This window comes from Cucumis melo, chromosome 1 (genome assembly GCF_025177605.1).
Source record: "Cucumis melo cultivar AY chromosome 1, USDA_Cmelo_AY_1.0, whole genome shotgun sequence".
NCBI classification, from domain to species: domain Eukaryota; kingdom Viridiplantae; phylum Streptophyta; class Magnoliopsida; order Cucurbitales; family Cucurbitaceae; genus Cucumis; species Cucumis melo.
The window spans coordinates 15,244,840-15,260,572 of record NC_066857.1 but is presented as its reverse complement, the minus strand read 5'-3'; the positions used below and the strand labels follow the sequence as shown (position 1 = coordinate 15,260,572).

General features: G+C 32.4%; 2 protein-coding genes across 2 annotated transcripts; both read left to right on the top strand.

The window, feature by feature from the left end:
- The first annotated feature begins 3,912 nt into the window (after positions 1–3,912).
- On the top strand, positions 3,913–9,795 carry LOC103490204 (glutamate receptor 3.2). The gene is made up of 6 exons (XM_008449604.3): positions 3,913–4,817; positions 5,904–7,249; positions 7,409–7,686; positions 8,434–8,465; positions 8,549–8,943; positions 9,207–9,795. The coding sequence occupies exons 1-6, from the start codon at positions 4,502–4,504 to the stop codon at positions 9,606–9,608; spliced, it is 2,769 nt and encodes a 922-aa protein (XP_008447826.1). The 5' UTR covers positions 3,913–4,501; the 3' UTR covers positions 9,609–9,795.
- A 1,476-nt stretch (positions 9,796–11,271) lies between these two features.
- Positions 11,272–13,386, top strand: LOC103490202 (40S ribosomal protein S11-like). The gene is made up of 6 exons (XM_008449603.3): positions 11,272–11,408; positions 11,515–11,555; positions 11,681–11,781; positions 12,626–12,770; positions 12,859–12,948; positions 13,036–13,386. Exons 1-6 carry the CDS (start codon positions 11,397–11,399, stop codon positions 13,124–13,126), a joined length of 480 nt encoding a protein of 159 aa, XP_008447825.1. The 5' UTR covers positions 11,272–11,396; the 3' UTR covers positions 13,127–13,386.
- The last annotated feature ends 2,347 nt before the right edge of the window (positions 13,387–15,733 follow it).

Here is a 15,733-nt window from a genome sequence, read left to right as displayed (position 1 = left end):
GAATACGTTCCATTTTTTAACATACTATTTGACAAGCACTCTAAAGTAACTTTAAAAAATATGGGTTTGTGAAATAGGTTAGCTTGACATTCAGAACATATTTAGATTGACTAAGAAAATATATTTATGTATTTGGTGGTTACACATTCTATAAAAGTTGGAATTATTATAAAAGATACGACTATTAAACACTACAAACCAATAATTTAAAAATATTTTTATTGGTCAAGTTTTTGTTATTTGAACTATTTACTCATTATGATGATTGTTATGAGTTATTTCTTTGATATAATCAATGTAGTTGATCGACAAAGGTAGTCACTAAAGCATGTCGTCCAACTTGGCCACTAGAGACTATCCACATTAAACTCTATACTAATCTCTCTTGCATTAAAGAAAGGGTTGTCCTAGTGGATCGAGTGAGTGAAAGTGATGTTGTATTTGGTTTTTTTGTTCGTGTTTAGGAGTCAAATAATTAAAAATGTTACATGAGTTCTCGTCTCAGTTCGAGAATATATTGGTTTATATACCTTTAAAAAAAGTTAAATTTAGTCCTTCCAGATTAATTTTTATCGAAGTTGATTACAATTATAACAACGACATTCATCTAACAAAGAAACTGTAAATATGTTTTCACAAGTTTATGAAGAGAATGCTTAAAAGAGACTAATCTTTTTCATAAAATTCCAAAAACAAATCATTGCATCGAACTATTTATAAGATTGATTGAAATTACCCCGACTAAAAAAATGACAACAAAAAGTTTGGCTTTGTTTGGTTATAGACTTCCTTTTAACTTTTGCAAGCAAAATGCCACAAAATTCCTTTTGAAAGGGATATATATATATATATATATATATATTATAATATATTTTGCCAAATAGAGAAAAGGGATTTAGTAGTGAGTACTTGTCTAAGTATGTTATTTATTGAACATTTTTCTAAATGTGGTTGTGAAAAAAGATGTTGCTCTAGTGAAATGAGATATAATATTAAAATAAATATAATATGTAAATAAAATAAAATAAATTAAGAAAATAAGAAAATAAACAATTCTAAAAAATTTATGTTGTTAAGTAATTTCAAGAGTGTATCTTGCAAAACTTACAATTTGGCAAACATGAGGTGGATTACTGGTCATTATGAATCGATATCTCCAAAAGATATGGTAATGTAGTGTGAACGTAGACACATAATAATTGAGACTAATCATGATGGGATATCTATTTTTAATGGTATTTATAATAGTTGTGACTTTATGATTGTTTTTTATCCAATTTCATTGTCAATATAATTAATGGAACAATGAAATATTATATACTGTTCACATAATTTCTTTTGGTTAAATTAACATTTTGTATTGCAGTAGATAGAAGTATTTTTTATGAATAATGTGAAAAACATGAATTGAATAATATTTCAAAGCTCACCTAAATATTAAAAAAAAAGAGGTAAAATATCATGAGTATATTAGTTTGAGATATACATACATAGGTAACATATATATGTATGTATATATGTATGTACATATAATATATGTGCCGTAACGAAAAGAGTTTTAAGTAATTTGATATAATTTTAAAATTATTTTTAAAATAAAAAATAATAATAGAATCGTACGAAAGTCTAACGTCACTTCTTATTTAAAAGAAAATGATATATAAATTAAGAAGAGAAAGAGAAAAAAAATTATGAAAAAGAATAGGCACTTGAGAATGTGTTTGCCATTTAGGATGGTGGACATTGATAACATATACACTTTGAATTGGATTCCAACATTGCCAACCATGGAAGAGAGGGAGCAATTCTTTTTCATATTCCCATTTATATATTCTCATCTCATTTATGCATATATATCACTTCTCTTTTTCTTCACAACTTCAAGGATAAATGACAAAAGATTGGATTTTTCTCTCTCTTCTTTTTTTAGAAAAAAAAATCTTTAACTTTTATTGGTTAGTAGATTTAAGGTCTTCTTGGAGGAGAAATAACTTCTTAGTCGTTATAAAATACGCTGCCAATTGATTTTGAGATAAACTTTCACTTCTTTATCTAATTTGATAGAAAAAATTGTTATAATAGTTTTATTGGTTATTCTCGTCCTAGATTGATTGTGAGATTTGTATAAAAGTTGAACTTATTTTAATCGCATATTCTATGCGAACAATTTTTTGAACTTTCTCTATGGAACCTCAAAGAGGATGAAGATCAATATCATAATGTAACTTGTTTCTTGATTTTTTAGTAATCTTCTGAAACCCTAACTTCTTTTTCAAAGCACAAACCACGTAATGGTAGCCTTATTAAAATCAAGTTTTCTTCTATAAACCGCCTCACAATTTCATTCTAAGGGTAAACAACAAGAAATTCATAAATCCATTTAGAAATTTTCAATTAAATCGTGAAAATAAAAATTACATTTGCAAAAGATTACATTTGAGGAAGTTATCTTGGGATTGACTTCAATAAAAGAGAATCAAGAAAAACTATTCCAACAAATTCTTCAAACAAAAAAGAAACGTCATATCTAACAATTTTCCAACATATAGTATCAAATAACCCTAAAAAAACGATAAACTCAAAGAAAAACATATCTGACAGTAGACGCTTCAAAGACCCATCCACATCTCAATTGGGATTTTTTTTTCTCTTTACAAAGCATATCCCCACCACCAATTTGAAAATGACACCCATGTTTTTGTTCTCCCCCTTATTTTTCCCTCATGTAAGAAACAAATGGAGAAAACCACTCATACTTAGAACTCCTAGGTTTTGTAGGTCACCATTTGCTTCAGTGGAAGTGGCAAATCATGTTTCTGCCCCAAAGAGAGGTGACCCTTAAGATTGGAAATAGATATCTATATGAAGAATTTTCCCACTTGGGTAGTTACTCATCCACAACCTCCATTTAGTGGATTCTCAACTAATTACCAACTTCTTCAATGCTATATATTACAAACGTCAATTCACAAAAAGTTACAATATCATTTATAACGTTTAAAAATACTACTTTTATCTTTGAGTTTGGCTTTTCTTTCTAGTTTTAAATTGTTCCTTTTTGTTCTTGTAGTTCAACTTTGGCTTATTTTAGTTTGAGAACTTTTAAAAAGTGACGTTTTTTATCCCTTGTAAGAAATGAAATAAAAATTTAAATAAAGAAACCAAATTGATTACTTTTTAAAAGTATAAGGACCAAGATGAACTAATTAAAAAATATCATGACCAAAATGAGCCGTAGTTTTAAAAGTATATGGATTAAAATGAACCAAAGTTGAAAGTAAAGAGACTAAAATGAACATTTTGAAGTATACGGACTAAAATGAACAAAAACCAAAAGTAAATAGACAAATTCCAAATTGTTTAAATATCACTACCTAAAACAAAAAGAATCACTGCATCATTTTAGGTCACTGTCGAATTGTTGTGAATCTCATTAGGAATTGTCTATATGATCTAATAGGGTCAAATGTCAAATGAAACTTTGAAACACAAAAAAAAATGACAAAGTTAGATATAATTCAACCTTATGAAAGTATTCTCATTGATTTTGTGGCCCAATATCATATTAATATTATATTGGAAAGCACCACCACAAAGCTCAGTTGGCCACTCCCTTCACCTTCAACCTCCCCTTCCTTTCAACTACTTTTTAGCATCTTTTCATATGCTTCTTGTTTTCTTTCTTTTTTTTCATATGCTTCTTGTTTTCTTTAACCTTTTTTTATTTAATATTAAAGTTTACATTTGTGAATGAACTTTTTCATATCATCAAAATTAATTCTGAAAACGACAAAAGTGATTCTAACCATTGCAACATCACTTTCAAACACCTCCTTAAGATCGAATGGTGGGTAAAATTCTTAACTTTCATATATACTTCTAGTTATTAAAAGAAAAGGGTATGTGCTTTTTCTTGTTATCGTACTTATACTCGTTTTCTCTGTTTTGTTTTTTTTTAAATAAGTTTTGGATCTTGCTTTTCATTATTTCTTCTTCCTAATAGCTTCATTATCTAACACTTTTCTGTTAACCCTTTGATTTTATTCCTTAGGGTTTGTGATTATTTATTCATTCTTGGCTACTACTTCTTGAATTTGCTTTATTGTAAGATGTTCCTTACTCCTCCAAAGTTAAAATCCTCTAACTTAACACCTAAGTTTGAACCTTTTTATTTATTTATTTAATTATTTGTTTGTTTGTGTTTTCTCAGTTTCAAAACAAAGTATTCTGTTCTAGCTTAAAGTTTTTAGTTATCAGATTAGAAAACTTGGTCTTTGGTTTATTCTCAAATTCTATTACCATTTTTTAACTCTTGTTTCATATATATATAGAGACATTTTATTTAGAGCTTATACTAATATTTCTTTTGGTCCTTGCCTTTGTGTTCTATTGCTTATTGAGAGATAGCTATCTTCAAAAATCAGTCTTCAACTCCCTTATATGAAGCCGAATTCGCTAGTAATCCCCAGTCACTCATACGGCCTTGTACACGCTATTAAAAATGTTGTACTTTGTTGATTCGATAACGACAAAAATGAAATTGTCAAGTTTCGGCTTGATGTTTATGAATATGGTTTGGCTTCTTTTAGTACTTTTTTGTGTTCAAGGAATAACTTCAGAAGGGATCAGTTCAAGAAATGAAGTAGTGAAAGTTGGAGCTATATTTTCACTTAGTTCTGTGAATGGGAAAGTTTCTAAGATTGCCATTGAAGCTGCTGAGAAAGATGTGAATTCTGATCCAAGTGTTCTTGGTGGAAGAAAGCTATCTATTTCAATCCATGATGCAAATTATAGTGGATTTCTTGGTATCACAGGAGGTATACTTTTGTTCATCATAAGGTTTTTGCATTCTTTACTTTCAGTTTTGTTCTATTTTGGTGTGAGTTTCTTTAGTTTTGAGACGTTTGTTTTGATCCCTGTACGTTTATAAAATGATAATTCTAGTCCTTCTAAGTCTTGTATCTCACTTTATTTAACCACAACCGTCTAATATAAGAAATTAGGTTCAAATACTATTTCAGTTCATATACTTTTATCTCTCGTCTATTTTACTCTTTGTTCGTGTAGTTTTAAAACGTTTATTTTGGTCTCTATACTTTATAAAAGTGATCGCTCTTGTTCCTTCTTTCTCTTTTATCTCATGTTCTTCAATCTTAACTTTATAATGTTAGAAATGATGTTTAAATATCTTTTTTTATGTCTATTTCCATGTTAAACTTCTATTTTGGTTCATGTACTTTTAGAAAATGAAACTTACATTTACAGTCCTTTTTTCTTTTTTTATCTCATTTTTTCAATCATAAACTTTGATAGTAGAAATGAGGTATCAAATACTATTTCAATCCCCAAACTTTCTGTTTTGGTCTATTTTAGTGTTAGTCTTCATAAGTCTTAAATGTTCGTATTGTTTCTTGCACTTTAAAACAAACACTTGGTCCTTCATTATCTCTTACTCCGTCAGATTCAGCATAGGCCCGGGGGCTGTCCCCTCAATTTTATTGTCTTTATATAATATTTAGTGATTACTGTGACTGTTGGCCCCTTCCAACCCAGTTCAAATCTTATATCTCTCTTTTTTTTTTAATCATAATTTTACCACAATGACACTTATACTCGGTAGCCATAACTTTATATCAACCAGTTGTTTAGAGAATTTGTATTAACATTTTGCAAACAAAGACTAAAATGATCAATTTATCAAAGTTAAAAATACAAAGATCAAAACCAACATTTTATAACTTTTCCATAGACTCAAATTGAACAGGAATTAAAAGTTCATTGACCAAAATGATTCATTTTTTAAAGTTCAAAGTACTAATGAACCGAAGTTGAAAAAACCGACACTAAAGTATAGTATTTTAAGCTTTGAAAGTAACTTTTCTTGTGTTTGTTTGTGATCACAGCAATGAAGTACATGGTGTCTGACACAGTTGCAATCCTCGGTCCAGAAGATTCTACAATGGCTCATATTCTTTCCCATCTTTCTAATGAACTCCATATCCCATTACTCTCATTTACAGCATTAGATCCAACACTTTCATCATTGCAATATCCATACTTCATTCAAACAGCTCCAAATGATCAGTTCCAAATGACTGCAATTGCTGATATAATTCATTATTACGGTTGGCATGATGTCGTCGTAGTTTTCACCGACGACGATCAATGTCGAAACAGTATGATTGATTTAGGTGATAAACTTGAACAGAGAAGCTTGAAAATTTCCTCTAAAGTCCCACTTCCTCCTTTCCCAACAGCAACAAGAACTCAAGTTCAAGATGCATTGGTAAAGATCAAAATGATGGAATCTCGAGTAATTGTATTGTACACTTTTTCGAAAACTGGTTTCTTGGTTTTCGAAGTCGCTCGAAGCCTTAAAATGATGGAACCTGGTTATGTTTGGATAACTTCTAGTTGGCTATCAACAGAAATAGATTCTACTTCATCACTTCCTTTGGACATTGCCAACTCTATCCAAGGGGTTCTTACACTTCGTCTACACACACCCGATTCGAAAAGTAAGCGATCTTTTATATCGAGATGGAACGAGTTGAGTAACAACTCGTCAATTAGGTTGAATACATATGGCTTATATGCTTATGATACTGTTTGGATGATTGCAAGAGGAGTGAAAAAGTTATTGGATCAAAATGGGACTATCTCATTCTCTAAAGATACAAAAAGTGCTGGTAGTCTTATTGGAGACACCTTGGATTTTAGTTCACTAAGAATCTTTAATGAAGGAAATGATTTGCTCGACAGTTTATTGAATATAAGTATGATTGGTTTAACAGGGCCTATTCAGTTTCAGGATAAATCCCCTGTCCGACCTTCATATGATATCCTAAATGTTGTGAAATCTGACATGAAGAGAATTGGATATTGGTCTAACTATTCCGGTTTATCTGTTGTGGCACCTGAAACGTTGTATCAAAAATCAATTAACCGTTCTATGTCAACCGACAAGTTAAATAGCACAATGTGGCCTGGGGGATTGAAAACAAAGCCTCGGGGTTGGGTTCTTCCACTAGATGGAAGACAGTTACGAATTGGCGTTCCACGAAGAGTTAGTTATCAGGAGTTTGTGATGCCGGGGAATGGTAATGGAACAATCAAAGGATATTGTATTGATGTGTTTACTGCTGCTATCAATTTGCTTCCATATGCAGTTAAATATGAGTTCGTTTTGTTTGGAGATGGTGAGGAGAATCCTAGCTATCTTGAGCTTGTAAATAAGGTTGCATCGAAAGTAAGTCAACTTTTAAGAACTAGTTTGGCTTGTTGTGTCGTAGATTCTCGTCATATGATATATAATATTAAAGTTGCATTTGTCTATCAGCTTAGTTTATGTTTTTGTCTCAATAGGTGATTTAAGAATTCTACTAAATTTAAGATATTGGTTTTTTAGGAATTTGATGCTGCTGTTGGTGATATTGCAATTGTGACTAGTCGGACAAAGATCGTCGATTTTACGCAGCCTTATATCGACTCAGGGCTTGTAGTTTTGACCCCTGTGAAGAAGGTGAATTCAAGTCCTTTGGCATTCCTTCGCCCATTCTCACCAATGATGTGGGCTGTCACAGCAACATTTTTCTTCCTCATTGGATTAGTTGTGTGGATACTTGAACATCGGAAAAATGATGAATTTCGAGGACATCCCAGGACGCAAATTGTCACAATTCTCTGGTGAGTACAAAAGACATGAGATGATTATGTTGAAAGGAATGTCAATTCTATGATTAAATGAAATGTTCAAGAAATCGAAATGCTTTTTCGAACATACAAGCTAGTTTTATGCATTATTCACACCATTTTCTGTCATTCGAACACTTCAACATTTCAACTTTAGTTGGTTTTTCCTGCCATCCTTTCAAAATCAAGGAGCATTCTTATGAAAATTTTCTTTTGTACACATATTTTATTTGAATAGCTACAAAGATAAACCAATCTGATACATTAAAAGAGATCAATATTAGAAAAATGGAAACTTGGTTTTTTGAAAGATGATAAATTGTCTCAAACTAATTGTTGTAATGTATGGGAAATGTTATTTGGTGCTTGGAATGACCAAACCTAATTTGTATTCATAGACCTATTATTTAATCTTTTGGACCTAATGTTTAGAGACGTGTTATATACAAATCCTCTAATTTGGTCGACATATTTTTACAATTTGTTTATTTAATAAATATTTTTTAATCGTAAATTTGCTCTCTCCCTCTATCCTTCATGTGCTTTCTTTGTTTATCAATTTCATAACAAGAACATTCTAACTGATCGTAAATTTACATTTCAATTGAAAGGTAACTTTCAGTTCTGTTTTAATTAAAAATGGTTCAACCAAATTGATATAGTCAATATAATAGATAGCATGTTCTTGTTCGTCGTCTTGATATCCATCATGATCTTAGTATTTCTTACATGTTCATGCAGGTTTGGCTTCTCAACTATGTTTTTTGCACAAAGTAAGTCTTTTACTTTGGAGATTCCATGTCTACCAAGACAAAGAGCTCTACCTACAACATGTTCTAAACATTCTCATTTTCAGGAGAAAATGTGGTGAGCACGCTCGGTCGTTTCGTGATTGTCGTGTGGCTTTTTGTGGTTCTAATTATCACCTCCAGCTACACCGCTAACCTCACATCCATATTCACAGTACAACTAGCCACCTCCCCTATTACAGGAATCGATTCATTGATATCTAGCAATGTTCGTATAGGATTCCAAGTTGGTTCGTTTGCTGAAACTTATCTAAGCGAGCAACTTAATGTCCAAAAATCTAGGCTCATTGCTCTTGGATCCCCAGAAGAGTATGCTGCCGCTCTCAAGAACGGAACCGTCGGCGCTATTGTCGATGAGCAGCCATACATCGATCTCTTTCTCACCGAGTATTGCGATTATTCAATACAGGGTCAACAGTTCACCAAAAGTGGATGGGGATTCGTAAGTATATTTCTCATACAATACTTTCAAATTTTTATCTCCTACAAATCCTTATGATAATTTGAAAAGAGGTAAGAGTCGGTATAAGATTTAGAAAGAGTCCATAATATTTGAAAATATTATTCGTTATGGGCAAAATTGAAAAGACTTATAAAAATCGATTGTTGGATATTGACGAAAAAGTTAATTTTATTCAAATCTTGTGTTCATTTCAACGAATTTTCGACACACAAACTTACTTTAATACATTGGTTTTTGGTTAGGCATTTCCACGAGATTCTCCGTTGGCGGTAGATTTATCGACGGCCATACTCACTCTATCGGAAAATGGGCAGCTTCAAAAGATTCACAACAAGTGGTTCTCAAGAAAATCTTGCAGTTCAGGAGATTCGGATTCCGAACAACTTCACTTGCAGAGCTTCATTGGATTGTTCTCCATTTGTGCCGGTGTCTGTTTATTCGCTCTTTTGCTCCATTTTCTCGCCACAATGTGCCAATTCAACCGCCATTTGAAGCAAGATCCAGAAGCTTCAACCACCAGCGCGGACGCGGGTCCCGGTGCTACGCCGCTCCAAAAGTTCTTGAAGTATGCAGATAAGAAGAAGGAAAGAAGGACGAGCTATTCGAAGAGGAAGGTGGAAGATGCATTGTCGAGTGTTCGTTAAAGTCGAGTTTCCAATTTGCGATAAATACTTTTTGTATCTGAATTACGAATAAAAAGGCATTCTTTTCCCACTTACAAATGTAATTAAACTTGAAATAAGCAAATTTCATGTACAAAATGCGTACATATATAACGGCTATTCGGAGCATGAAGTCCAATTTTGAACATAGACGAGTCTTTTTAACGTTTACCTATCTCCTCTTTCATTCCGAAAGTTAGTATTCAAACTCATTAATGGATCAATGAATATATGAAAGAGCCTCCACATTCTAAAATAATCAATGTGGAAATGCTTGTTTCTTTTCACAAATTTTTCATCCAATATCACATATGTCTTTAGGTATACAAAAACAAGGCATTGCATGCATAGAAATGGTTTGACCAACGAACGACCTTGATCAACGAATTCTTCCTACCAATAGAAAAACATATCACCTTTTTCTTCCATCACCACTTTGTCTACCCATTTGACCAGAAAATTAAGATCTCTATGTCCATTCCTCGAAAAATGAGACGAAAGCTACGAATACGTTCTCAGGTGATGGACATCAGGTCACATAACAATATCTATTTTCTTCCTCCATAGTTGGGCTAAACATAATTGAAGATTTGGAGAAATTGATGCTTTTCCCCTGATGCCCTCTCATATGTTGAAATAATAGCCTTGATATGTCTCCATTCTTCCATTGGGTGCTTATTTTTGGAAATCTAACACATGTAAATGATTCAAAGCCTCTAAAGATGCCTTCATATAAAAAATTGGAAGACAAGCAATTATCCTATCACCTTTAACGATATCCCAAATCTTTTATCAAACAAAGCGAGAAAACCATATGAGAGAGTGCCCGGTTAGTTGGATACATTTACAATAATATTGTCTTGATCTCCTCTTATTTTTTCCACCCTATTCTCATTACTCATCATGCTTTCGCCACAAATTCGATCGATAAAATTCTTTTTTACATCCGACAGTAGCTTTTATGTGAAACTAACAAGTATTGTTATCAACCCATTTTAGTCATGGTTCACTCGATCATTGTCTCCAATACACATCCTATTTTTGCAACATTTTATCCAACTCTATCACCAAGTTTTTGAATCATACCAAAACCTAGTCCATCATGTTGATTATAGACAAGAATAAAATAGTTTAAAGTTGATGAGAGATAATCAGTAATAAATCTACCAATTAATGCAACTAATTAATGGTATTCAAAAGGAATAAAATCTATATAATCAATAATAAATCTACCAATGAAATATCTTTTTTTGTTTAAAAATACTATAAAATTAAAAAAAAAAAAATGAAAGAGTATCGAAAGCTTAAAAATGTCCCAAAATATTGTAAAATTCTAATGGTGAAATATTACTAAACACATTTATTAAATATTAGTTTTAGGTTATTCCACTAAACTTGAAGATATATTATTTTTTTTTAGGGATACTACATATATAATAATTATATTCAAAGTAATTAAGCATATAACAACTTAAAAAAATTTGTAAATATAAAAACGTCAGAATTTATGGACGATAGGAATATAAACTCTCCATACTTAATAATTATTTTACTATCCATTATAATATATTTTTTTTATTTTGTATTTTGTATTTTTCATTTTAAAGAAAGCCCATTTTAAAGGGTAAGCCCATTTCTCAAGTTAAAGCCCATTATTGATTGTCGTCTGATCTATAACACTCTGACCCTCAGGTTTAGGGTTTCTGTAATCAAGACTCCTTCGGCCGCCTGAGCAAACCACAAATCCTCCTCTCTTCACAATCCCTAATCATGGCGGAACAGGTTTCTATTCAATCTGAAAATCTACTTCTTTTCACGTCTATTCTGTCTGTTTCCATTTTATTAACTTTAACTTTCCATCTCCCAACTCTTCCTTCTTTTTCTACAGACCGAGAAGGCCTTTTTGAAGCAACCTAAAGTGTTTCTCTGGTAAACCAATTGAAAAGTTATTTATTTTATTTTATTTTTTTGCTTATTTGAATTTTCTTCTGTTTACCCTAATCCTTATTTTATTTCATGTTTATGATTATTGTTCTTTTTGGATATCAAAATAGCTCTAAAAAGACTGCAAAAGGGAAGAGACCTGGAAAGGGCGGGAACCGTTTCTGGAAGAGTATTGGATTAGGATTCAAGACCCCAAGAGATGCCATTGAAGGTTCTGTTTTTTTTTTTACAACTCCGATCACGTTGTGTTTGTTGGATTGTTAAAATGAATGTGTTTAGCCCTTTTAATTTTTGATTTAGCTTAGTATCCCGATCATTTTTAACCTGGCATGGAGCTTCGTTGTATTGTATTTGCATGCTTATTAGTGTTTAATTAATGCCTATAACACAATGAATTGGAGCTGCTTCTTCGTTGCTATAATGTCCGCAGGAATGCTTATTTAACCGCCGTTTGTTCTAATGCTCAGAGTATACAACTCCGTGATATAGAATATATTGGAAAAATATTATGAGCTGAAGGGATAGTTTGGCTGGGGATTTTATTACCTTTTGCTTAGAATGAGCATTTTTTCTGCATACATACAATGACTGTTCCTACTTGATGGATGGTTGAAGGAATCCGATAAATCAAAGACTTATGTTGATCGAATGATGCCTGTCTTTGTAGAGTCCACCAAATATATATCATCAGAATTAATCTTATAATAGCATTGCGTTCATGGAGAGATTAAGATTGAATACTGGAATCTAATGCCCCCATCCACTTCTGAGGCTTGGTCTCCTCACTTACCCTATGTACTGTGTTCACTTTTATTAAGGCCCGATATCTAGGCTTACATTGCAATCGTGTTGATTGAATAAGGATGCAATCCTGCAAAGGGAAATTTCTAAGCAATACGGCATACTCATTTACCATATGTATTGTATGCATCTTTATCTCCAAATTTCAAGCCCCTATACTTGGGCAATGCCTTACCGTTATATTTTTGAGTTGTTGTTGAATATTAGAATGCTATTTACTGACTGATTATTCCAATTCTACTGTATTCATGCAGGGACTTATATTGATAAGAAATGCCCCTTCGCTGGAACCGTCTCCATCAGGGGACGTATTTTAGCTGGAACATGTCACAGCGCTAAGATGGTCAGGACCATTATTGTAAGGCGGAACTACCTACATTATGTTAAGAAGTATCAGAGGTACTTTCCTGATCCGCCCACCTCCCATCAGAGCTGATTTTTTTTCTTCGTGGTTCTAATATGTTTTGTTTCTTCTTTTCCCCTTCAGGTATGAGAAAAGGCACTCAAACATTCCTGCCCACATATCTCCTTGCTTTCGTGTGAAGGAAGGTGATCATGTTATTATTGGCCAATGCAGGTACATGATTTGAGTGATTCTCTCCAATTCTTGTTTTTTTTGTTTCTTTGAAGAAAATTTGTTTAACATTTACTGTATGAACTTCAGGCCATTGTCGAAGACAGTTAGGTTCAATGTGTTGAAGGTCATTCCGGCTGGATCCTCGAGTCGTGGAAAGAAGGCTTTTGCTGGGATTTAAATTATGATGTAGGGGTTTCCGCTTTCAATACAAAAAGAAAAACAAGCAAGAAAGAACTTTTGAGAGTTGTTAGTAGGCCAATATTTGATGGAAGAGGGGTTTTGAAAGACTTAGCAGCAGTCTGGATTTTGATATGAATATGGACTGTTTTTTTATTGTGTTCTATTTGTTCTGATTTCTTGTCTAATTTGGGGTTTTGAAAGTACCAACTTCTCCTGGATCTCTATTAGGTAATTCTAATACATGTCAGTTTTATATTATGAGATTGTCTTTCCACTGCTTGTTTTCAGCATTTCATTTTTATTTTTCTTTCTACCTTGGAACAAGAATTATGTTTGATTGTTTGTGACTTGCTTAGACCCTTGATTCAATAAGGTAACCTTTAGAATTCATGTCATACCTGCTCTCTTTCAGTCGGTATGCTTTTGTTTTTAAAATGGTGTATATCTTGGTCAACGACTTACCTTTTGCTTTATAGCTATTTTGTTTTTGGTTTCTTAATCAAATCCATTCTCTCTTGTATTTTTTATACTTTACAAAAGTAAAATAATAAAGCAATAAATTTATTTAAATACCAAATAAGTGTCTTCGGTCTTAATTTTTCTTAAGAAAAAAACAAAAATCGAATGATTATTTGGAATATTTGTTTTTGGTTTTAAAATTAAGTCTGGTCTCTTATCAATTGTATCGAATTATAGCAAAAAATATACTACTTTATCGACGTAAATAATCTTCTCTTTCCCTTTTGCCAATATTCATCGACTCCATAACTAATTCATTGGATTGATGAAGGAGCTAAGTAATCAATTAACTATTTCGAACTGCAATGTCTATTTTAATAATAATATTTACTTCTTAAATTTTTTGATATTTTGTGCAATTTTTTAGTAGATAAGACTATAAAAATTTTATTCATATCTTAAATGGAGAAAAGTTTCGTTTGTGTGATACTCTGGGATGATTTAGTCCAATGGGCTGTTAATTTTGTATCAATTTAAGGGTTGGTATGTGACAATTTAGTTGTACTTTTAAATTTGTAATAATTAAAATTGAAAATTCATCAACTAAATCATTGCAAACCGAAAAACTTCCGTCTCATTTTAGTGAAATTATTTCTCGAATACTTTAATTTAAACTAAAAATTTCACTTTTAGACCTTTAAAACTTAAACTTAAACTCCTAACGTCACAAGTATCCAAACTTAAGTTATCTTCTCTTATATCCAATATCTAGACCTTAGAGGTTTAGATCCATTAACAATCTCAATGTCAAAATAACGAGTCAATAACTTAAGAGATTACCCACACTTGTCCTAGATGATCTTAAGTGCGCTGAACAATGCTTCATAGTTCTCTAAAGTTTCCAATTTTCCATTTAAATATCATGGATAATATCAAGTTTATGGCTTTATGCTAAAACTAAATGGGAATTCAAGAACTATGAGAGAATTCACTAGATTTACTTCAAGTTTTATTAGAAGCTTGTCGAAATTGCCATGACAACACATTAACGACTTTCTAAATTCGATTCTAGTACCTAAAACCATTTTATGTTTTGAGCTTATAGAGGTAACATCCAAGCGAACTCCAAAGTTATTGGAAAGTCCATTTCGACCTTTCAACTCTAGGACCAAAGTGTAACGACCCAACTCCTTATACTAAGTCGAAGCCATTACAAATTTTAAAAGACAAGTGAAATTTATAAAGTTTGGATAGAATGAAACAAAACCGCAAAATTTTTTATTTAAAAGCATAAACAACTGCAATTTAAGATAAGTGAAAAATCACATCCTAACTCGGGCCCTATCTAATTTTTAAAGAAATAAAATAACGAATAAAGAATAGACTAAAATGAAGCGTTAAGGTTTGAACTACGACATGAAGCGGAAGCATAAGATCCCTATGGCTCACCACGGTCACTTCTAGTCGCTCGCCAGCTTGCCCTTGCCCTTACCTCTACCTCTGCCTGAAAAAAAAAATGAAATGGAAAGAGTGAGTATAAAATACTCAGTAAGGGACCCACTACTAGTCCCGCTAGGTGCCTGTTAACCTCCTATTAGAGTCCTGAAAATGGTATCCAAGAACTGGCACGTTCCCGAACACGTGCAACATGTGATCCCGTAGGAACAAAATCTGGTCTTCGGTGACCCAAAGGAACACCTAGGACAAACTGGTCTGTAACGTACTCGGAGGAAACACTAAGACAATCGGGCTGCGAGGATCCCGTCGAATCACTCGAATCACTACGCAGTCCTAAATAGATGGTGATCCCGGAGGACACCCATGCAGGTACGACTCTATAGGATGAGCTAACATGTACCCTAATCATAGCATACACGTAACATAGCATCATCACGTCATCATGTCACATCATATCATCATGTCAAATCATATCATCATGTCAAATCATATCATTATGTCATATCATATCCTCATTAATTGCCATGCCGTTATGCAGGCTAGTCATCAATGTGTATAACTAAGAAGGTATGCGATCTCTTAATTTCTACTCGTAGGTCTAGTAGTAGAATCTCTTACTTGAAGATTTGCTCAACGAATTCCAGTAGTAGAATTACGCTTTCCAAGCAGCGAAGTCCTAAATGGTTAG